Source organism: Lepidochelys kempii, chromosome 12 (assembly GCF_965140265.1).
Source record: "Lepidochelys kempii isolate rLepKem1 chromosome 12, rLepKem1.hap2, whole genome shotgun sequence".
In the NCBI taxonomy this organism is placed as follows: Eukaryota; Metazoa; Chordata; order Testudines; family Cheloniidae; genus Lepidochelys; species Lepidochelys kempii.
This window is the reverse complement of record NC_133267.1, coordinates 4959279-4981357: the sequence shown is the minus strand read 5'-3', so window position 1 is coordinate 4981357 and position 22079 is coordinate 4959279. Positions and strand designations below refer to the sequence as shown.

The following is a 22079-nucleotide window of genomic DNA, read 5'->3' as shown; positions in this document are numbered from 1 at the left end:
CAACGCTTGTCCAAAGTACAAAAATGTGTGTGTTTGTGTGTACAGTAGCCAACTGCTACAGACTAGGGCCCGAGGAGCTAGGCAGCAGTTCGGCAGAAAACGACCTAGGGTTTACAGTGGACGAGAAGCTGGATATGAGTCAACAGTGTGCCCTTGTTGCCAAGAAGGCCAAGGGCATTTTGGGATGTATAGGTAGGGGCATTGCCAGCAGATCGAGGGACGTGATCGTTCCCCTCTCTTCGACACTGGTGAGGCCTCATCTGGAGTAGTGTCCAATTTTGGGCCCCACACTACAAGAAGGATGTGGAAAAATTGGAAAGAGTCCAGCAGAGGGCAACAAAACTGATTAGGGGCTAGAGGGAACTGGGATTGTTTAAGTCTGCAGAAGAGAAGAATGAGGGGGGATTTGATAGCTGCTTTCAACTACCTGAAGGGGGGGGTTCTAAAGAGGATGGATCTAGACTGTTCTCAGTGGTAGCAGAAGACAGGACAAGGAGTAATGGTCTCAAGTTGCAGTGGGGGAGGTTTAGGTTGGATATTAGGAAAAACTTTTTCACTAGGAGGGTGGTGAAACACTGGAATGGGTTCCCTAGGGAGGTGGTGGAATCTCCTTCCTTAGAGGTTTTTAAGGTCAGGCTTGACAAGGCTCTGGCTGGGATGATTTAGTTGGGATTGGTCCTGCTTTGAGCAGGGGATTGGACTAGATGACCTCCTGAGGTCCCTTTCAATCCTTATATTTGTATGACAGATGAACCACCATCCACCACAATTTGACGGAAGATAGGGAAAGGTGAGAGGTAGCAAACTGGGACAGGGCAGCAAGAGAATACCTTGATGTCAGTAACTGCTAACAGTAGCAAACTGACACCAGCCCTGGAAACCCACTTTAAGGGAAGCATGGGGGTGGTAGGGAGCATCCCAGGGCAGCCCTAGCACTTAAGCCAAGCCCTGGTTCCCTGTGGGACTGTCTGTGGCTCAGTCCTTCACCCCCTTCCCCACAGGGAAAGACCATGGGGGGGACAGTGCTTGCCCCAGCCCCCATGGCAGAGGGACTAGCTCAGGACCCCCTTTTTCATGGCCACCTATGAACCAGTTGCTGCCTGCTCCCGTTAGCCAGCACTCAGCCCTAGTCAGGGGAAGGGGGAACAGGTTCCCCATGGCCCAGGACCAAGGTCTGCTCTCAGCTCTGAAGGGAGGGTGGATCCATACCCAGTTAGTTACCTGTACAGGGCTCTTCAGCATAAAGCAGGCCAGTGAGCTCCAGCTTCAATTGGTTAAGAGCCAGGAGATGCTAAACCCAGATAAGATGCCCTTAAACTGAATGTTTTTGAGCCCCCGCTCCCACAGGCACAGAGCAGACTGCACCTCCGCACAGGTGTGCGGGGCAGAGCACATGCGCAAGAGATGGCCCTGCTGGCCTCTGTCCCTAATGGTTAGAGCTCCAGGAGCGAGCTGGGACACAGGCCCCAGCCCAGCCAAGGATTGACTCATTTCTTGGTCCGACCAGTGGATATGTCCACACAAACAAAACTGACAACTCTAAAATGCTCAGACTAACCCCAACTATAGACCGGACGCAGCTGGTGAACAGCGGCAGGACCAGGAGCCCCCGGACATAAGGGCATCGTGTCTCGAGGCGTGCAAGCCAGCAAGCCCAGCACCCTGCTAAAGAACCCGGAGGGCGGCTAATGCAGAAATGGCCAACTGGACGACGCTTGGTTGTGCTCAAGGGCTGACAGGAGGCTCTGAAAGGTTCAGTTTATTCACTCCGAGAACACTGTACAAATATTACAGGCAATTTTCTTTTGCTGCAAAAGGTATAAAAATAATCTTTATATACGAATCCAAGTTCATTTGTTACCGTAAATTCTCACTAAATATCTTTTCCAAACATCATCTAACTGATGGCAAGAAATCAACAGCTTGAAGGAGAGAGCAAGGCCAGGCAGTACAGAGAGAACTCTAGCTACTCACAAAGGCCATGGAGTCTAGGCTAATGCATACCCTGGCCCCCCAGGTTCCAAGCAGCTCCCATGCAAAAGAGGAGAGAGGTTTAGGAACTGATGCATGTGGATCTGGAGGTCTGTTGTCCCTCTGGGACCTTCATCTCTCTCTCCAGTGCTAGCTGCTCACTGCTGGCAGCTGAACCAGAAAAGGAGACTCCCTGGCCGCAGCCTGCTCCTCTAGGGTTTCCAACGCTTGTTCCACACGGGATCTCCCGACTCATTCCCTCTCGCTGGACAGCAGTCAGGGCCAGCTCTGTCCTACAGAGGGACCAGGCGGCTGATGGGAGCAGTCAACCGTTGGGGTGGGGGGTGGTGACAGCTGCTAGAGGATAGCCTGTTTGCTGAGAGCAGCAGCATTTCTAGATCCAGCCCCAGTGTTAGCAGCTCTGCGGCCAGCAGAAGCAGGAGAGCAGCTGCAGTCGGATGTTCAAGAAAGGTGCAAAGCGAAGATTTTCTCAAATCCAGAATCAGGGGAGGTAGAGCCTGGCAAACAGTGCAAACCCAGAGACAGACTGCACCACCTGCAGAGGGGCTTTCTATTCCAACGACCAAAATTCAGAGGCAGAGAGGCATGCGAGGCAGAGAACCTCGCATTGCCAAAAGTTACAGGAGACCTTCCATTAACAAGCGATGAGGAAAAGCTGGGCGGGAGGGGGGAGACACAGAGAGAGCATCACACCAGGTAGCACCCTGCCACCAGATCAGGAAGGGAAAGCAAAGGCATAGGGCCACAGGGGAAGGACCCCTAACACACTGGCAAGCCCGGCCCTGGAGCAGATGCTTGGTCTGCCTCAGAGGACACTGCTATCTGTACGTCAGCAAAACAGACCCAGCTTGTCATGGCAAAGTGCTACCGAATGGGTCCACCTCCGCCTCCTGCCACACCGACCCAGGCTCAAGTGTGAGGCGGGGAGAACAGATTGATTCCCAGATGTCAGAAAAAATGGCCCCTCAGCACAGCTCCAGGGTGGGGAGTGCGAACAGAGCCTCTTCATGCATCAGCACAGAGGTTTAACTAACAAGGCCTAATTGGGGGGAGGGGGGGGGGCGCAAATGCATGACTCAGCTCAGCTGCCAATTGCTTTTCACTTGTCAAATGAACTAGCTGGAGTCACTGAGGACCAGAGCTCACAGGGCCAATTTTCACAGCCAAGCGTGACCACCCTACTTGGAGAGGAGTCAAGGCTGCCGCACACCGACAGGCTCAGCTAACTGGGCTTGGAGCTGACCATCATACTACGACGCTGTCTAGCAGCTGATGCCTAGGAGATGCAAAGTGCCTCTGGAAGTGCAGGAAATCCAAGGCATGCGGGTGGGAGGAAGCTCTGAGAGGCACATGGGCAAAGCTTTACGGGGAAGGTTCAAACACGGAGCCTGTCGAAAGAGGCCTAGGATCCAGTGGAGAGACAGAGACGCAGCAGGGTGAGGTAACTCGAGGACCCCGTGTTGCACACGCCAGAAGAGAGACGCTACGGCGAGGCTCCCAGTCCGCAAGTCCACGTCTTGGTTCTAGTCCGGCCAAGAGCCCCTCTGACTCTCATCCAGCAGTAGCACAGAAGGCATCCGAAGAGCGAGACTTTCCAAAGCCAGCTACAAGACAGTCTGTTCACCAGCCCGGCCGCTGCACCGGGGAGTCAGAGGTTGAGGATAGGCACGTCGAAGAGGTCGCAGACGCCCTCGCTCTCATCCAGGTTGTAGATGTAGTCGTGGTCTCCAGGGGGAGGGGAGAGGCGGAGCAAGGGAGCAAATACTGTTCAAGAGAAAGCAGGGTCATACTGTTCACAAGCCTAGGGACATCCCACCTACCACCCTGATTGGAGCCTCCAAGCCCTGTCACAGGGATACCTCAGCTCACGCATCCCACTCACAGAATCGCAGAATATCAGGGTTGGAAGGGACCTCAGGAGGTCATCTAGTCCAACCCCCTGCTCAAAGCAGGGCCAATCCCAAATTTTTGCCCCAGATCCCTAAATGGCCCCCTCAAGGATTGAGCTCACAACCCTGGGTTTAGCAGGCCAATGCTCAAACCACTGAGCTACCTCTCCCCCCTTCTCAGGGGAGGAAGCTGAGGGCAGAGTCTGTCCCAAGAGTACTTCTGCCTGAGGCGAGGTGGGACTGAGCGCAAGACAGTGCGGGGCTGCCCCTGAATGCCCAACGTTATACAAACGACAGCCACCCTCCCTTCCCCCAGCCCCAAAGAGTTCAGAGGCAACAAAACCCAGCAACTCACCTTCGGATGACATCAGCTCTTCCAGCAGTTCGGAGTTCATACATTCTGGGGGGGAGACAGCAGGGTGAGGGGCACACTCTGCTTTGCAATGCCTAGTCTTGCTTTTCCTCAATACGCTTCCCCTCCTCCCTCCCCCAAGTTCTTTCCTCCCAGTATCATGGAAGCCAAATCACAGACCTGAACTACAGGTAGCTCTGGAGCAGACAAACAGGAGCTCAGGACTCGAGCCATTAACTCCGTGGCAGAGGGAAACTGGGGTGGTCAGCAGGCATCAAATGGGCCAAAAAATCCTGCAAGATTCTTGTGCCTGCTCCAGCATGACAAACTGTGGGTTGAGCCTCGTCCCTGCGATGGCGCCCCCAGCTGGCCCGGGTCTGGGCCTCGTCCCTGCCACAGCGCCCCCAGCTGGCCCGGGTCTGGGACAGTACCAGTACCATATTCCAAACACTTCTTTAAAAAGAGACTGCAGCAAAAGTGGCTAAAGTTGGCCCACTGAAACTTGGCAAGTTTGCAGTCCTCACTGAGGACAGGTGACTTTGCTTGCATGTGTAGGGGTAGGGGATTTACTGGGGAGGGAGACATTAAAAATAAAAACTAAGCAATTTTAAACACGTCTGATCACTGTCTCTCTCCATTAATGAAGACAGTCATCAAAACGTATAAAGTCTGCTGCAGTTTCCACGGTATGCATCCGATGAAGTGAGCTGTAGCTCACGAAAGCTCATGCTCAAATAAATTGGTTAGTCTCTAAGGTGCCACAAGTACTCCTTTTCTTTCATCAAAAGATGAACAGGTTTGGATTTAAGCTGCGCCCACGTGCACCTAAAAAGAGATTTTACCAACTAGCCCTTAGGACAATCAATACTCCTGGAAAGCCACATCCAGGATGCGTTGCTTCCCCGCTCCCCAGAAGATGGTCTGCAAACAGCCGCAGAAGCACTGCCCCTCCCCAAGCCAATTCAGCATGGTGAAGAGGGAATTGCAAAACCAAAACCATGCAGGATTTTTTCCCTTTTCCTTAAAAAAGGGGAAATGAAATAAAATCTGCGTCGTTCAGTCTCCTACAACACCGGTAACACGGGCACTACCAAGATCCTGCTTACTTGGTGGGATGTTTGAAAACCAAACAGTAAGCTATGAAGTCACACATATAAACTGAAAAACAGGACGACTCCTGTACTTCCTCTGCACACCAGTGGGTAGGAACTTTAACTGTGCAGCCCTCAGTACCAAACCAGCACCCAGGCCATGTTACTGTTAGAACGCAGAGAAATGAGGGTCGGAGGCATATTTGCTGCTGGCCCCATCTGTCTGGATCCTGTAGTCACTGCGCAAGTCAAACCCTATGCTTCGACACTGCACAAACCAGTTGTTTTAAAGAGACTGTTCTACGGACGTCTCACCAGCAGCCCTCTGAGGTCAACTGCATGGGGACTATGAAAACTGCACCTTTCCCCCGCTGCTGCATTTACCTTCCCTGCAGGATCTGGGGCACAGAACAGGGAATACTCATCTACTGCGGGCACTGGTATGGTGCTCACTGTGTACCGGCACAGCACACATGCTTGACTATCTGCCAGCAGTGGGCTAGGAAGGGCAGGCTGGGGCGCTGTTTGTCTGGCCCATACGGCACAGTGTGATTTACCACCTGGTTGCATTTCACCTGTGTCACACGCATGCTCTGGTGGTGGGAGCCCAAAGCACAGAGGGGTGCTGGACATGTGGATTTAGCACAGAGGGTTTCATGGGCCCCCGGCAGAATCTGTCCTGGGAGCTCACAACATGTCACTGAAGCCCGCCCGGCAGGCCTGGGAGGGCGAGTGGAGCACTTCCCGGGGAGACCGCTCTTGTGCGGTGACCTGCCGAATGGCAGCGGGACACTCTCTATGTGCTGCACTTGGTCATCATGCCCCACCACTGCAAAGCAGCGGCATGTGCTCAGGCCAGCTGGCATCTGCAGAGCAAGGCTTGGAAGCACCATGCCAGGGGCTCAGGAGAGCAGCTCCGGTGAGAAGAACCAGCAATGTTGCCTACATTAGATTGACTTTCTTCGCGTTCCCCACCCTTGGTACTATTGTTTCAGCTGCATCACTCAGCGCTGCGGGGGATTAGCCAATGGCCCCAGGCTTTTTAACCCAAGCCTGGTGCCAACTGGACAGCCTCTGAGCTGAGAGCCACAAACCCCCATGCCCAGTCTTCAGCAGCACCAGTACAAGCCCTGTGGGGGATTGCAGAGATCAGAGTCTAGTCTAGGCCGGTCCCCCACTCCATAGATTATTTGCATATGCGAGCCCTGTGTGCACAACAATACCAGCAGGGTCTGTCTTATCACCCTGTTCCAGACGCTACAGATCAGACGGGGTCAGGCAGGAGTAGGGTGACCAGATGTCCCATTTTTAAAGGGACAGTCCCATTTTTGGGGACTTTTTCCTAATAGAGGCGCCTATTACCCCCCACCCTGTCCCGTTTTTCACAGTTGCTGTCTGGTCACCCTAGGCAGGAGGGGAGCCCAGGGCAAAATCTTACGTTAGTAAGGGGGTGGGGGTCGAGGGGGAGATTTAGTCCATGCCTGACGCGCTAGCAATAACCATTTGTTGGCAGCAGTGGTCACTAGTATACACAGTGGCAGTCTGAACAGATTAACAGCTGTCATCCCAGAGGCCTCCAGCAGAGGTCGCTCAGCACCCAGTAAGCACAGAGACTGCAGGGGCCAGCAACAGGAACGGCTAGTCATCAGCCTGACAGAACCAGGTCCCTGGAGGAATCCGAAGGGACTCCTCTGCACAGCCTCCTTCTTGTGCCAAGGACCTGCAGAGGAGAGCTGAGAAAGGGAGGGAGGACAGAGCCCTTCTGCCCTGAGCACCAGGTGGGCAGGCAGAGGGGAACAGGGGTAGGGAGGGATCAGTGTACCTCGTGTTGGATCAAACATCTCCGAAAGTTCTTTGGGAAGTTCCAGCACTGTAAAGACAATGAACCAAACTGGTTGGCATTGTGCCATACAAGGTCTGAAATACAACAGCACACGCCAGCCCCGCCTAGGGCCCCCATCCTCAGTCCTGCCCCAAATCACCCACATTGTGGCCCAGCACACTTCCCAGTACGCATTCTCCCAGCACACTGCTTGCCATCCATCCGAGTTCCCATGACTGGGCGTGACACATCCAGGCAACCACCAACCCACATCCCTGGAGGAGAACACCACCCCCTGCTAGGAAACAGGGGCTCTGTAGAGGGAGGGTCCCAGACTCAGAGAAACGAGAGAGGAAGTGACCCATAAGAGCTAGCCCCCCTGCCTGCCTGGACAGCTTGCTCCCATACAGTGACAATGCCAGACAACATGGCAAGCTGAACCTAAAGTGGGCACCAGGAGCCCTGCATTCCCTGCAGCAGCTTCATTTACACTAAAAAGCTGAAGGTTTACTACTCTCGGAGTGGTTGTTCCAGGCTGTATGCAGACTCGTGAACACAAAACTGCAGCAGTGACACCTGGGTCATGTTTTCAAGGCTCCCTTCACAACCAGGAGGGCAAGACATGTTTTCCCCCCTGAACATCAGCTCAGCTTCGGGAGCACAAGTCTATGTCAAAGGGAGGAGGAGCACACAGAGTTCTGCTCACCTAGTGCTCTGTCCAGCCTGGCCTTCAGCAAACCAAGCAGCTCCCTGGAGACTATTCCACAGCCAGACACTGGACCCATTCCTTATCTCAGTCTCCCCATTCTTCCTTGTTATACTGCTCTCCAACCCTGGCCCTCCTTCCACCTTATTTCCTAGTCTGTCTGATGCTTTTCACCACAGCCACCTGCACACACCACAAACCCAGTCAGCAAGGCCTAAACCTTGAGGAGCTCCCACACCTGTGGTTTGCGGAGCCATCAGGTCACATGGTGTGACCCCAACCCCGGGAATCCCTCCCTTGGTCCCTCTGGAGCTCCTGCAGCTCAGCGCTCTGCAAAGCTCTTCCTATCTATGGGCCACTCCGCGAGGCCCCCCTGAGCCCCTCGCATTCTTTAACGAACGTGTCCAACCCCAGCGCAGTAGGGCCGAGCTATCACGCACATCATACAGGTGTGGGAACTGAGGCTGAGTGACTGGCTCAGGGTCACACACGCGGTTTTTAGCGTAGCAGGGAACTGAACCCAGACCCCAGGAGTCCCAGGCAAGCACCCTCGCAACTGGCCCCCGCACCCCCTCTGGCCACAGCCTGGAATACCAGAGCTACAGGGGCGGAGGACTGGCGACGGTGGGGTCTGTGCAATGGCCTGTCTCTCCTGACCAGCCCCATCAATGGAAGCGGTGGAGACTCTCACCCCTCCTCTCCCGGCTCCCCATCGCCTCCTCTCAGCCTGCTTCAGGCACAACAGCATGGGCCGCCTCCCCTGCCACACCCTCTTCTTTCCTCTTCAAACCCTTCCGGCTCAGCCTGTGGAGTTTCTAAGGGCTAGCGATTCAGCACAGGAGCTCCACGCCCGGGGTGACTCCAGCGCCCCCACAGGGCGGCAGGGGAGCTGTGCTCTGGAAACGAGCATCCGGGCCACTTGTCAGTAAAGAGCCCCCAGCCCTCCTCCACAGAGCCAGGCTGTTTGCAGTGCCTGGCTGTAGTCCAGCTCGGCTTCTCTCAAGTCCCTAGAGGGATACAGCTCCACTTCCAGCTTACACTGCCGCACTGTGTGAAACAGCCAGCAGGTCCCATCCCAGGACAGCCAAGTGATGCCCATGCATCTTTCAGGGGGTTAGCAAGCTTCTGAGTTAATCTCAGCAGAGCAGTGGGAATACCTTAGATGAATGTCCCTACAGAGACTCCGTGTGACTGTAACCTTGAGGAATGGGATGAAATGGAGAGAGAAGAGGGAGGCTAGTTACCTGGAGAACCCTCCCAACAGACTAGGGAACAGTCACAAGGGAATGGCTGAAAGCCCCTCTAGATTGAGGCACTCAACTGGACAAAGGGACTGTTCGGGAGAACCCTACACCCCAGCAGGTAACAGGAGGGATAGATGGGGTCCAGAAGGGACCTGTCGGGTCATAGATCATCTGCTACCAGCGTCAGAACGCAGACAGTAAACAGAGTCTCACCAGAGAGCCATCTCTGCCAGCTTTTTCACCCTCGCCACCACCATGCATGCAGCTACCTTGGATGGGGCAGGGATCTGTCTGCCCCTTCCTTTAGATCCCAGCTTGCAAGGCTTGACTGAGGCCTCTCAGCAGAAAGCAAAGCAGAGGTCAGCCCCTGTCTGGGCAGTGCCAACAGCCTGCGGGTCCCCCAGGAGCCCAAGGCCATACTCACTCTCTGTGGGATCTGGCTTGATTGGCTCAAAGGAGGTAGAGGTATTGGGCAGGACGGAGCTGCTGTCTAGCGAGGCAGATGACTGGAGCGGCTGCGTATCTAACACCGCCGGCTGGCTGGCTGGAGTGGCCACTGAGCTGAGAGGGTCGAAGTCGCTGCTGCTCTTGGACTCTGTTGCTGAAACGCTGCAATCTGTTACACACACACAGGGATTTCAGGGGGACTCCAGAATACGTGACCCCAAAGCAGCAGCCACAGCCCCCAGCAAATCCAGCAGCTTTGAGAGCGGAGCCTGGCCTGCCCCCTCGTTAACAAACCTGGCCTAAATGCAACAGACACTGGCATGTCCACAGACAGAGGGCTTTCTGTCTGGTTCTCACTCCCCCTGGACGAGCCTGCGTCCCTAGCGCTCACAGACTCGCTGTCCCAAACCCTCCTACTGCCCCCAGCACCTGCTGGCATCTTGCTGGCTGAGAGCACTGTCTCCATCACACTCCCAGCCAAGCTGGTAGGGAGATAGAGGGGTCGCTGCAGCGAGGGGTCGGCCAGCCTTGCCCCAGTCAGCCCAGGGAACAGGAGGTAAGGGCTGGAATTTACTGACTCAGTGCTCTAGTCATTGCACTTCAGCTCCCATATACGCCTGCAGCCCATTGGTCGTGGAAGGCATAGGGCAGAGCAGGGATGATCCAATGGACTAGAGAACAACTCTGGCAGGGGTGGGGGGAAATCCACGTTTAGCTGTATCTGGACGTTCGGAAGCATTCCCATATGAACTCCAAAGTGCTTCTAAAAAGCCTCCCCCATTCCTAGCTGGTACCGTGCCACTCGCCCGGCCACCATCCCACTCCTTGCTCACCTGGGCTCGTTTTCTGTGCAGCCGGGCTGTGGTCCTGAGTGCTGCTCGGTGTCGGCGTGGACGGGTGAGTACTGCTGGGGACAGATGCCTCCTGGAAGTGGTCAACAGGCGACCTCTGTGGTTTAGCAGGCACGACTGGCTGGCACTGAATGAGGTCTTCAGGGGGAGGGACAGGGAGCACCACAGGGGGGGAGCTCAAAGCATCTTTGTTTACGAGGAGGACATCAATTGGACCACTCGTGCTTTTCAGATGGATCTGATATTTCTTCTGTCCATTCAGGCCCTGAGGAAATCAGGGAGCAAAGTACCCAGATAAAATTAACAGCAGTCCTCAAACAGGACTTAAGCTTCCCGGGGCAAGGTCCGTGCTCTGAAATGGCTCAGCATGCTACAGGAGCTCCTCCCTCCCTCCGACAGCTGCTCCCTCTCCTCCCACAGCTACCCTTACTCCAGCACACTTGGAATGATCCTCCTTACCCCAACAGCACAGCAAGCAAGCAATGCTCATATCCTTCCAGTAACTCCAGCCAACCCAGGACACCTCCATCCCAGCCTGATCAAACACCCCCCCCCCCCAAACACAGCACCCACCTCCGGAATGGGAACCTCCAACCGAGTGCCTGATGGGGCTCGAATTGCTAGGAGGGTGTCTCCTGTGAAAATAAACTGGTCAGCGCTCCAAGGGATGCCTCTGGCTGCTGTGCCCAGCATGGGCTGTCATTCAACCAGCCCCTCCCAGGAGAACTCCTGTGCACTCCCACCAACCAGGGCTGGGCCATCTGCCTGACTGGGGAATCAGCATCCATCCTTCACAATGCACTACTGGCCCAACACATGGCCCCGGGGAAACACTTTTGCTGGCTCGCTCTTGTGTTGAGTACTAGGACTCTGGTAGCAAGAAAGGAGGGTTTGAGTGTCTCCTGAGGAAAAGGGAGCTGGGGCAAGGATAGAGACCTGCTGCAGGGAGTGACCCCAGAAACAGACAAGTTCAGGTCAAAGTTTATGTTAGTTATTGAAGTTAGCAAGAAAGGGATACCAAAAAAGGAGCAGTCGGGGCCCATACCCAGCGTGTGCTGAGCTGGGAATGCCACTGCCTTGCAGAATCTTAGACATTTAACACCTTTCTTTCCAAAGATGTGCACCTAGTCACATGAACTGAAAACAAATTGGCTTTGTGGAATATCATGCAGCCAGTAAGCAGGAAATTCCCAACATTACTGCTGCTTCTGTAGTGCTAATTTAGCTACACTGCACACCTTCAATAGGCTCTGGCTGGCACCAACACCATACGAGTTTACATTTAACATGGAAAACAAGACAAGAAGTCTCCTACCGGTGCAGCACAGCCTCTGTGTGCCTGACACGTCAGCCTTTCCATGGCACGAATTCATTTTCTGCCTTTAACTTCACATGGTTTATTAATGAAAATAGGTAAAAGGGAGGAAAATCCCAAAAGTCACAAAAAAGGAAGAACAGTGTTCTTTGATCTCAGCCCGGTAATTAATGGCTGTCCTTGTAAATTCTCTGGCCCAAAGCAACTTGGCTTACAAAAGTTATTGACAAATCTTGTGGGGTTTGTAAAGTGGGGAATCTTCAGCAATTTATCCGTACCAAATACATCTTTAAAACAGATTAAAACATGGACAGAAGAGTCCTAAAGTACATGCTTAAATTCCAAACTTGTAATGTTACCACAACTATTGAAACGTGTTTCAAATTTGCCTTGATCTTTAAATCTCAAGAAACAAGCCAAGTCTGATGTTTGTGTCTTCATCTTTTTCAAGTTTTGAGTAAAAACTTTAAGATAGCGACATAAGGTAAATAGGTATTTTTGCCACTCAGTCTAAGAAACAGAGCAACCTATTTTCATTCCGTTTATCTAAATAAATTCACATTTGGGATAGGGCCAAACATGGGAAATTTCAGCCCACAAGGTATTTACTGAGGAAAGGGGGCAAGGTGGAATGGAAGTTGGAATTCAGCCTGAAGTACAAGGCTGTGATACAAGAGATCCAGCAAAACAGCTTTCCAAAGATCACCAAGAGTGGAGAGTCAGGTATCCTACCTAAGGTATGTTTTCTGGCTACACAGAGATCAGCTTCACCCCCTGGAGGCCAGCTGGGATCACCCTGTAATACCACGAGGAGACAGGCTGAGATGTCTGTTTTAAAACAGCCGGATAATTCAGATCCGCTCCCAAAAAGACAAATCAGTGACCGTGAGTCCAGCTGCAAGGCCTTCACATTGTAGAGTAAGTTTTGGCTTCAGATGTAAATCTGTCCTGAAGAGCAGGAGTGACAAGCAATCTCTGAACTCTTTTAGACTTGGGCTTTTGCATCTCAATTGCTTCCCACACATAATGGCTACCACACAACATTTGTCTACTTCTGTTCCATCAGATCCTCCCATGCGATTACAAGGTATTTGGTGCCATGCATTTTCCTGGTGCTTTACACAATCCCTGTCCCAAGGAGTCAGAGATCAGACACAGCACAGCAGGAAAGCCAAGGATTGCTGTGCACAAGTTACTGGAAGGAAAACAAGAGAAGATTCTTGGAAGGAGGTGGCTCTTGAGGAGAAGAGAGAAAGATCTTGGTGACTACATAGAGAAACTGTTGCAAGCCCAGGAAGCAACATGAAGTCAGGCAGAGAGTCAAGAGAGAAAGAGGACAACGGAAGGTGCACTAAGGAAAGAGGATTGGGAGGAGTGCTGAAAGAAATAGGAGCAAGCAGTCAGGGGGAGGCGAAATCATGTAAGGCCTTGGATCTACCAGGGCCTTTGAAACAAAGGCATTTATTTGTACAAATGAGGCAAAGAAAAAGGAATGCTGGCTCTTCTCAGTCATATGCAAAGGCCTCCAGCTGGCAAGCAGCACATCTCAGCCCTGGGGAGGGTTCTGCTACAGCTTCCCTTGGAAGGGATGACCTGTCAAGGAAAGCTGAAATCCTGCAATTAAAAACTTGCCCCATAGGATAACATGGCCCCAAATACAAAGGGACAGAACAGACAGCCCCCTACTACAAGTGTGCTCTAGGGAATTCTATGGTCTACCCCTTGCACAGAACAGTCCCATTCCCAGATAGGACTCCTCTGACTGTAATGATACAGCTTGAATTTAGTGGCAGCTGATCCCTAGGATTGTGGGAGACGACGCAGGACTGTCTCTTCACGGAGGACACAGACAGCACATCTTGGGGACCAGCTAGGATCTACTGTCATCTCCCTGCTGGGAAATGGGGGAGCACAGCTGGGACAGCCAGGTAGGTCTGCTGCCTCAGGCCATGGGAGATCAGGCAGGGACCCGGCACCATCTCCTCACCTGTGAAGCACTTGCAGATATCTTCGTGCGTCACATAGGCCAACGTTCTTGTGGTTAAGGAGAAAAGGTGTAGCGTCTCCTTCCTGCACGCAGACAATGGAATTCCTAGAAGCAGCTAAATGCCCGCACCAGAGCCTCTGAAGTGGTCTGGAGGGGAGGCCTACCTGCTGCAGGGCTAGCGCTCAGAGAGGAAACCTGCCAGAGCAGCTACATGCCTGAGAACGTAGCACCGAAGACTCGGAAAGAGGCACTTCTGTCCTGAGTCTGGACTGAAGCGATGCCTTAACATGGTGCTCAGGGACACCACAGGGCCAGAAGCGGGGTCTTTTGGGTGAAATGATCTCTAAACATGCCAACACACCTTCCCCAAAGGTGGAGCAGTCCCCAGTGGTCCCGGGGAAATTCCAACCCAGCTGATTACACCTGCCTCCCCAAACAGTCCCTGCAGTGGCACATGGATAGTTTGCTTTACTTGCTGTTGTATACTGCTGGGTCATGTTACAGCACGCTGTTAATCAGCTGCTCTGTGCCACCCCAGATGTGGATGCATTCAGGGCTGGCTATTATTATTAACTATTTGTATGAGCATGCTCCCAGGAGCTCATTGTGCTAGGTGCTGTGCAAGTTACATTTGTGCAATGCTTTGCAGGATTTGATGAGAAAAGGCGCTATAGAAATGTAAGCTTATTAGTACTGGAAGGAGAGGCAACTGCCCCTTCAGGCCCAGCGGTAGAAGAGAGAGCAGTAGGAACCGAACCAGGAGCTGGGGGTGCTGAAAGGATATCTGCTGTTCTGTACATCTTCTGTGACGTTTTTGATGCTCTGCTGGACCCACATCTTCTGCTGCTCCAGCTCCTGTTCACGCTGCTCCAGGTCCTCTATCTCTGCCTTCAGCTCAATGAGTTTGTGGGCTATCTCGCGGGTGTTACAGCCCGGGCCCACCCCTCTGTGCAGAGAGAGAAAGGAATGAGTGGCCCAGCCCCATTAATGGAGAAAATAAAATTTGCAGAGGGCACTGACTGCACCGCCTTGGAAAGAGGAGCCACTCCCAGCCCTCTCCTGACACACAGAGGTTGGAGCCCAGCTCTTCCACACCTCACCAGCTCCCAGCAGTGCAAAACCCATTCTTGAGCACCACAGCTAGAGCCCCTAGCTCCCCTTACCTTCTCCCATAGTACACCAGGGTCAGAGGCCCCAGATCTCCCATCTCCCCCCAAAGCCTCCTTCCAGTATAAGAGGGTCAAAGCCTACCCTCGTACTGGGGGCAGAACCCTTCCTCTCTCAATACCAGGGTAAGGGTTGGAGGCATCTGTTCTGGTCAAAGCCCCTGCAAGCAGCTAGCATGCACCCGAAGCAACAGCTACATACGTCAGCCGCTGGAGAAATGGCTCCCAGCCCATGTCTACACTAGCATCGTCCCCTCAAATTCCCCACAGCCGCTATTGGCACGGCTTAGCTAGGGGAGTGCTAGCACCAACCAGCTGGCAGACACTGCCCTCAGAATGCCAACAGAGCCTTGAAGCCGCGGTTCTGCTACCTCTGCCACCATTCCCGCTGCAGATGGAGCTGCGCCGGGGTAGCAAGGGTGGGAAGTTTCAGAGGGGGAAAACATGGGGAGCAGAATATGGGCAAGGCCTCAAAGTGAGAGGAGCATTGAGAGGAGCCCTTCTCCCAGAATCCTCCCACACTGCTCAGAGTATCTCAGTCACTCACTTCCACTGGATACTGTTCTTGGATTTCTTCTCGATCAGCCCAATGCCCTCCAGAACATTTGTGATGTCGTAGATTCGCCGTTTCTGCCGCACTGCCAAGGTATCCGCTGCCTGGGGATTAGAGACTGACAGCTGACTCCAGAAATTCCCAATTCCGCTCTGCCCCCATGGACACAGACATCACATCACCCCAATTACAGATCAGACCCTGCTGCTTCCAACAGCGTCTCCTTTGTGCCCCCCCCCCCCCCCCACTTCTCAAATTACAAATCAGACACTGTTCCCAGGGACATCAAAACTATCTGCCCCACAAGCCAACTGCTCATCCAACTAACACCCCATCCATCACAGACCAAACCCAGCCACCTCCTTTGGATTGTGTGTGGATTGCTCATCTCCATGACAAGACCATGTTGGGAGGGAGGGGAATACATGTTACATCCATCTGGAGCTAGATGTTCTCGAGAAGCTTTGTGTGGCGACCTGCAAACTGGATGCATGCTCCCTTGACTGATCAAATCCAGAGGGTAAGAAGGAACGGAATGGGGAGGTGTCGGGGAGAGAGAAGAAACTGGGTCTACTAAAGGCAACAGTTCTGCACGGTCAGGGAGATGGGCTGGATAGTCCCACAGGCCTTTTCCACCTGACTTCCATGCCACTGGGTGGAAAGTGTCACCACCTCCCTCAGGTGAGCTGCCAGCATCTCTCAAATGGGCATTGTTCAGCCCATGCACAAAAAGCCACCCCCTTGGCCCTCAAAATTTCAGCCCCGGCTCTATTCTTTTTTTAGGCAGATTAGGGAGGCTGTGATGAGGCAGCTCTTGTGCTACCCAAAGTTCTCTGATTTCCTTGACTCTCTTGGATGTAGGGCCCAGTGTCCACACAAGAAGGTTCCACTGGTGGAACTGTCCTTCAGTTGGCAGGAACTGCAGCACATTAAGACACAATGAGTCCCTTGACACCTGTTAAGGGAATCTACTCCAGCTCCCATCCCACATAAGTGGGTATTACATCAGTGCTGGGCCAGTGTGGACACATCACGCCTGTATTAACAAACCCAGCGCCACACTGCACTGGATATTGCAGAACAGACATGTCTGACTACCTTTCTACACAGTAGTGCTCCAGAAGCCACTCATCTGTTCCAATGATGTTGACATACCTGAGTCCCATTTGACAACTATTTCTGAAGCAAACACACACCACTTTTCTTACAGAATATAAACATCTTTGGTCACCTCCTGCATATGCCTGAAGCCAGACAGAGGTCAACAGTGTGAACACATACATCTGGTGTGATATATATGGGTGTAACTCCACTGATGCATGTTGCACTGGTGGAACTTTCATGTGTAGACAAGACCTAGGTTTAGGTACTGGGTATGACATGGAGACTGTGTTGCTTACTCTGAGCAAAGATCTCCAGTGGACAAGGATAAAGCCAATGCTAATTCTCTACCCATAAACTACCTTCAATACCACAAAGTACAAGGCACAGATGACTCCTCTGCAGGCCACAGCAGAGGTAGATATGGCTGTTTGCCTAGCTCTGTTTTCCCTCCCAGGACAGAAAGTAATTGTTGATCTGACTCAAGGGACCCCTGATGGAGGTACCACACAATTCTGGGGAGAGAGTGACAGCCTTTGGGCTGTATTTGATGGCAGGATACAGAAGTCAGGTCACTTTGCATCTCTGATTCATTGGACCCAGACTGTACAAGCACTTGGACTACCCACTATCTGCCCATGAGTGGAGCCTCGGTGAGAGTAAGATCCAAACATGACAGAAGGGTAAAGCAGCAGAGAGGATCTGTTGAAGCTGTTCCATTTTGTGCTGCGTGGCATGGTGGCCTGTGCTATACAGGGCTCAGATGAAATGATCTAGTGGTCCCTTCCGGCCTCAACAATGCAATATTCACTGGACCAAAGAAAGAGAATGACTCTATAGCCCAGTGGTTCGGTCATTCACCTCAGTCCTAACCACCATGTTTTGGCTACGCTGAGGTCCCTCTCTCGGACCAGACAGCCCATTCCAGTTCTGAAAAACCTGCCTGAAAAGTTTCCTCAAAACAGACAGGTTCTGTGAAAAGTTTCGCTTTTGACAAATCAGCATTTTCCAGAAAAAAAAACAAAACCCACATCTGACCAAAGCTTGAGAGGAGTTCTGCTGCATCCTAGCCACGCCTGGACGCAAAAGTGCTTCCTTCTATCAGCAATTCAGCCAGGGGGCCACAGCCCTTCCCAGATCTATTAAGCCTCCTGTTTTCAGTCATCCCTCCCTGGGCTCCCAGGTGGATGCCTACATCCATGCCTGCTGCCTAGAGCAGCACCTGCAATGCCGCGGATCCCAGGGAGATTCATCCAGCTGCCTAGAGTGCCTCTACCCAGAGAGAGACCCAGTTCTGAAGAGTGAGCATTCCACTGTCTTAGTTCTCTGGACAGTGACACTGCTGGGTGCTTCTCCCCATGGCCACCACCTGAGGTAAATGATGTCACCTCTACTGACCTGGGGGATGTCGATCACCTCTCATAGGTGCCAACGGTTCTGGGAGGCAGATGCCCACTCCAAATGCCACTTCAGCACCCCAATCCTCCCCACCCCCCACATACATACACACCAACATGATAAGCAGCAGCTCCCAGGGGTAGAGGATGTTCAGGAGGCTGCGAAGGCAGGCTGCAGCCAAGCACCATGAAAGGACATTCAGCTTAACCCGCTCCAATCACCCGCCCCGTTCTACCTCCCCTCTCCAGGCCCCATCCTGAGCTTCCATTTATCCAAAGCAACTTTTTCCCTATTGAATCTCCCTCTCTGCCCCCCAAAATTGTGTATGTTGAAAAGGCTGCTCACCAGGGTGCTGCAAGATGCATGTTAGTGATCTAGGATACGGTGGGGTGAGATAGCTTTGGGGACAGACTGTGCAGTGTGCTTCTGTGATGCATAAACATGCAGCTTGGTGTCACGGAGGTGAAAAAACGCATGTTCATCTCATCACTTACATGCAATCTCCGGAGCTTCAGCCAGAAATGGTCTGATTTCCTCTCTGCTCCTCACCTCCCCAAGCATCCAGACCTTTATCACCTCCAGTCTGGAGGAGGCAGAGTGCTCTACCAGGGGCTAGCCGTAAAGATCATTTGGAAACTTCAGCTAGTGGAGAACTGCATTCCCGCTTGCTTAGCGGCGCTTTCCCTGCGCCCTGCACATTGCACTGGTTTCCTGTCAGGTCACGGATACAACGCAAGAGGTGGATTTTGGTCGATGTATCCCTTTCAGGTTGGGGTCCTGCTTAATTTAGTGATGTTTCTCTCTGCGTTGCAACCTGAGACAAGCTGCTGTGCTAGGGCTGGCAGGTCCTGGATTTGATCCGGGATATTACGCTCTGGTGATGGGACTCTCAGTGCGGTTTTCACAGTCAGGCTTGACAAAGCCCTGGCTGGGATGATTTAGTTGGGGATTGGTCCTGCTTTGAGCAGGGGGTGGGACTAGATGACCTCCTAAGGTCCCTTCCAACCCTGATATTCTATAACCCTTCACTCTGGAAATTGCTTCCCTGTCAGAGCAACACAGATCAGGTGTGTTGGCCTTCAGGGCACATTGGAAGAGTTTTCCTGGGGCAGGGTTTTGGCTCTTTTGCAAGGATGGGGGCAACTCCTTTCACATTGCGTCACAATGCATTTATGATAGGGAAACAAATATATTTATAACACTTACTCCCTAGAAATATGGCAGATACCAAGGGCTCCACCCAGGCCCTGCACCCCTCCCCTCTCCCCACAACCCTGCACCCAGCCCCATGGCACTAATCACTACTTCCCCCAATGCACATCCTTCCAGTCCTAGCACCCAAGGGCACCAAACAGGGGAAACACAGGGCACATCTCAGCCTGGCCTCACAACAGCTTGGGCCCTACGCAGCACCCACAGTAACCACTTCACACCCTACAGATACCCCCGGCGCCTCTGCAACCTCCCATGGACAGATACCCCCTGCCTGGCGATGGACAGATATCCTCCTGCCCCCTCTGAATGCCCTCCCATGGATACCCCTACCTTGTCATAAATAGCTACCCTATCCCCTGCAGCCCCCTCCCCTCTCACCCCCGCTCTCCTCTCGCGCCCCCAGGATAGCCCCCTCCCCTGTTGCCCTCCCTCCCCTACGGCCCCCGCCATGCTCTCCCCTCCGACCCCCCCCCAGGACAGGCTCCCCTCCCCATGCTCTCAGCCTCCCCTCCGACCCCCCCCAGGACAGCCTCCCCCCCCCGTGTTCTCCCCTCCGACCCCCCCCAGGACAGCCTCCCCTCCGACCCCCCCCCAGGACAGCCTCCCCCCCCCGTGCTCTCAGCCTCCCCTCCGACCCCCCCCCAGGACAGCCTCCCCCCACCCCGTGCTCTCCCCTCCCCACCCCTCCGACCCCCTCCAGGACAGCCTCCCCCCACCCCGTGCTCTCTCCTCCCCTCCGACCCCCCCAGGACAGCCTCCCCCCCCTCATGCTCTCCTCTCCCCTCCGACCCCCTCCCAGGACAGCCTCCCCCCTCGTGCTCTCCCCTCCCCCCCCTCCAACCCCCCCAGGACAGCCTCCCCCCTCGTGCTCTCCCCTCCCCCCCTCCAGGACAGCCTCCCCCCTCGTGCTCTCCCCTCCCCCCCCTCCAGGACAGCCTCCCCCCTCATGCTCTCCCCTCCCCCCTCGTGCTCTCCCCTCCACCCCCTCCGACACCCCCAGGACAGCCTCCCCCCTCATGCTCTCCCCTCCCCCTTCGTGCTCTCCCCTCCACCCCCTCCGACACCCCCAGGACAGCCTCCCCCCTCGTGCTCTCCCCTCCCTCCCTCCGACCCCCCCAGGACAGCCTCCCCCCTCGTGCTCTCCCCTCCCCCCTAGTGCTCTCCCCTCCCCCCCCTCCGACCCCCCCAGGACAGCCTCCCCCCTCGTGCTCTCAGCCTCCCCTCCGACCCCCCCCAGGACAGCCTCCCCCCCCATGCTCTCAGCCTCCCCTCCGACCCCCCCCAGGACAGCCTCCCCCCCCATGCTCTCAGCCTCCCCTCCGACCCCCCCCAGGACAGCCTACCCCCCCCGTGCTCTCCCCTCCCCCCAGGACAGCCTCCCCCCTCGTGCTCTCAGCCTCCCCTCCGACCCCCCCCAGGACAGCCTCCCCCCTCGTGCTCTCCCCTCCCCCCCGACCCCCCCCAGGACAGCCTCCCCCCTCGTGCTCTCCCCTCCCCCCCCTCCGACCCCCCCAGGACAGCCTCCCCCCTCGTGCTCTCCCCTCCCCCCCCCTCCGACCCCCCCAGGACAGCCTCCCCCCCCCGTGCTCTCAGCCTCCCCTCCGACCCCCCCAGGACAGCCTCCCCCCCCATGCTCTCAGCCTCCCCTCCGACCCCCCCCAGGACAGCCTCCCCCCCATGCTCTCAGCCTCCCCTCCGACCCCCCCCAGGACAGCCTCCCCCCTCGTGCTCTCAGCCTCCCCTCCGACCCCCCCCAGGACAGCCTCCCCCCTCGTGCTCTCCCCTCCCCCTTCGTGCTCTCCCCTCCACCCCCTCCGACACCCCCAGGACAGCCTCCCCCCTCGTGCTCTCCCCTCCCTCCCTCCGACCCCCCCAGGACAGCCTCCCCCCTCGTGCTCTCCCCTCCCCCCTCGTGCTCTCCCCTCCCCCCCCTCCGACCCCCCCAGGACAGCCTCCCCCCTCGTGCTCTCCCCTCCACCCCCTCCGACCCCCCCAGGACAGCCTCCCCCCCCATGCTCTCAGCCTCCCCTCCGACCCCCCCCAGGACAGCCTCCCCCCCCATGCTCTCAGCCTCCCCTCCGACCCCCCCCAGGACAGCCTACCCCCCCCGTGCTCTCCCCTCCCCCCAGGACAGCCTCCCCCCTCGTGCTCTCCCCTCCCCCCCTCCGACCCTCCCAGGACAGCCTCCCCCCCCCGTGCTCTCAGCCTCCCCTCCGACCCCCCCCAGGACAGCCTCCCCCCCCGTGCTCTCCCCGACCCCCCCCCAGGACAGCCTCCCCCCTCGTGCTCTCCCCTCCCCCCGACGCCCCCAGGACAGCCTCCCCCCCGGACAGCCCCCCCGCACCAGCTTGAGGTCCAACACGCCGTCCTTGGCCTCCTGCAGCAGTGACACGAACTTGGTGGTGAGCAGCCCCAGGCTCTTCTCGTGCCGGCTCGGGGCCCCCGGGGGCTGGGGCCCAGACTCCGCCATCTGCCTCCCCGCGCCGGCTCCTCCGGTCCGCCCGCCGCTTCCGCTTCCGCCCGCGGGGCACGCCGGGAAGCCTCCGGAAAAGCCCCGTCGCCGGAGGCGCGGCGGGGCGGGGCCCGGGGGGCGGGGCCTGGGCGCGCGCGCGCGGGGCCTGGCCCGTTGCCATGGCGAGGGCCCGAGGCTCGCGCTGCGGGGGGCGCGTCGCGCCGCGCGGGGACCCGCCCTCGGCCTGAAGCCCGGGGCCGGGGGAGCCCCCCCCCCGGCTGCGCCGGGCCTTGTGCGGAGCCCGCGTGGGGACGGGTCGGCCCCGGCCCCGGCCCCGCGGCTCTCGGCCGTTCCGCCCCCTCAGGAGGCTGATTGTCCCCCGCACCCCGCGCTTCACTCCGGCTCGGCCCCCCCCCCGCGAAACCCGCCCAGCCCCCCCGCCGACGGCGGGTAACCGCCGCCCTTTCCCACTGCCCCCCCCGAAACCCGCCCAGCCCC

The 22079-nt window shown here is 55.7% G+C and overlaps 2 protein-coding genes across 2 annotated transcripts in view; both read right to left on the bottom strand.

Moving 5' to 3' along the window:
* The window catches only part of ELMO3 (engulfment and cell motility 3), a 32302-nt gene extending 22759 nt beyond the window's left edge, over window positions 1–9543 (bottom strand). The window contains exons 1-2 of the mRNA XM_073307263.1: window positions 9521–9543; window positions 7147–7194 (exon numbers count right to left, since the gene is read on the bottom strand). The gene's annotated coding sequence lies outside the window, so the exon portion shown is untranslated. The remainder of the gene's footprint in view (window positions 1–7146; window positions 7195–9520) is intronic.
* E2F4 (E2F transcription factor 4) lies at window positions 1745–21698 on the bottom strand. Its single transcript, XM_073307265.1, has 10 exons — window positions 21474–21698; window positions 15410–15519; window positions 14481–14642; window positions 13697–13740; window positions 10968–11029; window positions 10377–10659; window positions 9521–9712; window positions 7147–7194; window positions 4237–4281; window positions 1745–3756 (listed from the first exon to the last, which is right to left on the bottom strand). The coding sequence occupies exons 1-10, from the start codon at window positions 21597–21599 to the stop codon at window positions 3641–3643; spliced, it is 1188 nt and encodes a 395-aa protein (XP_073163366.1). The 5' UTR covers window positions 21600–21698; the 3' UTR covers window positions 1745–3640.
* Window positions 21699–22079: the final 381 nt, after the last annotated feature.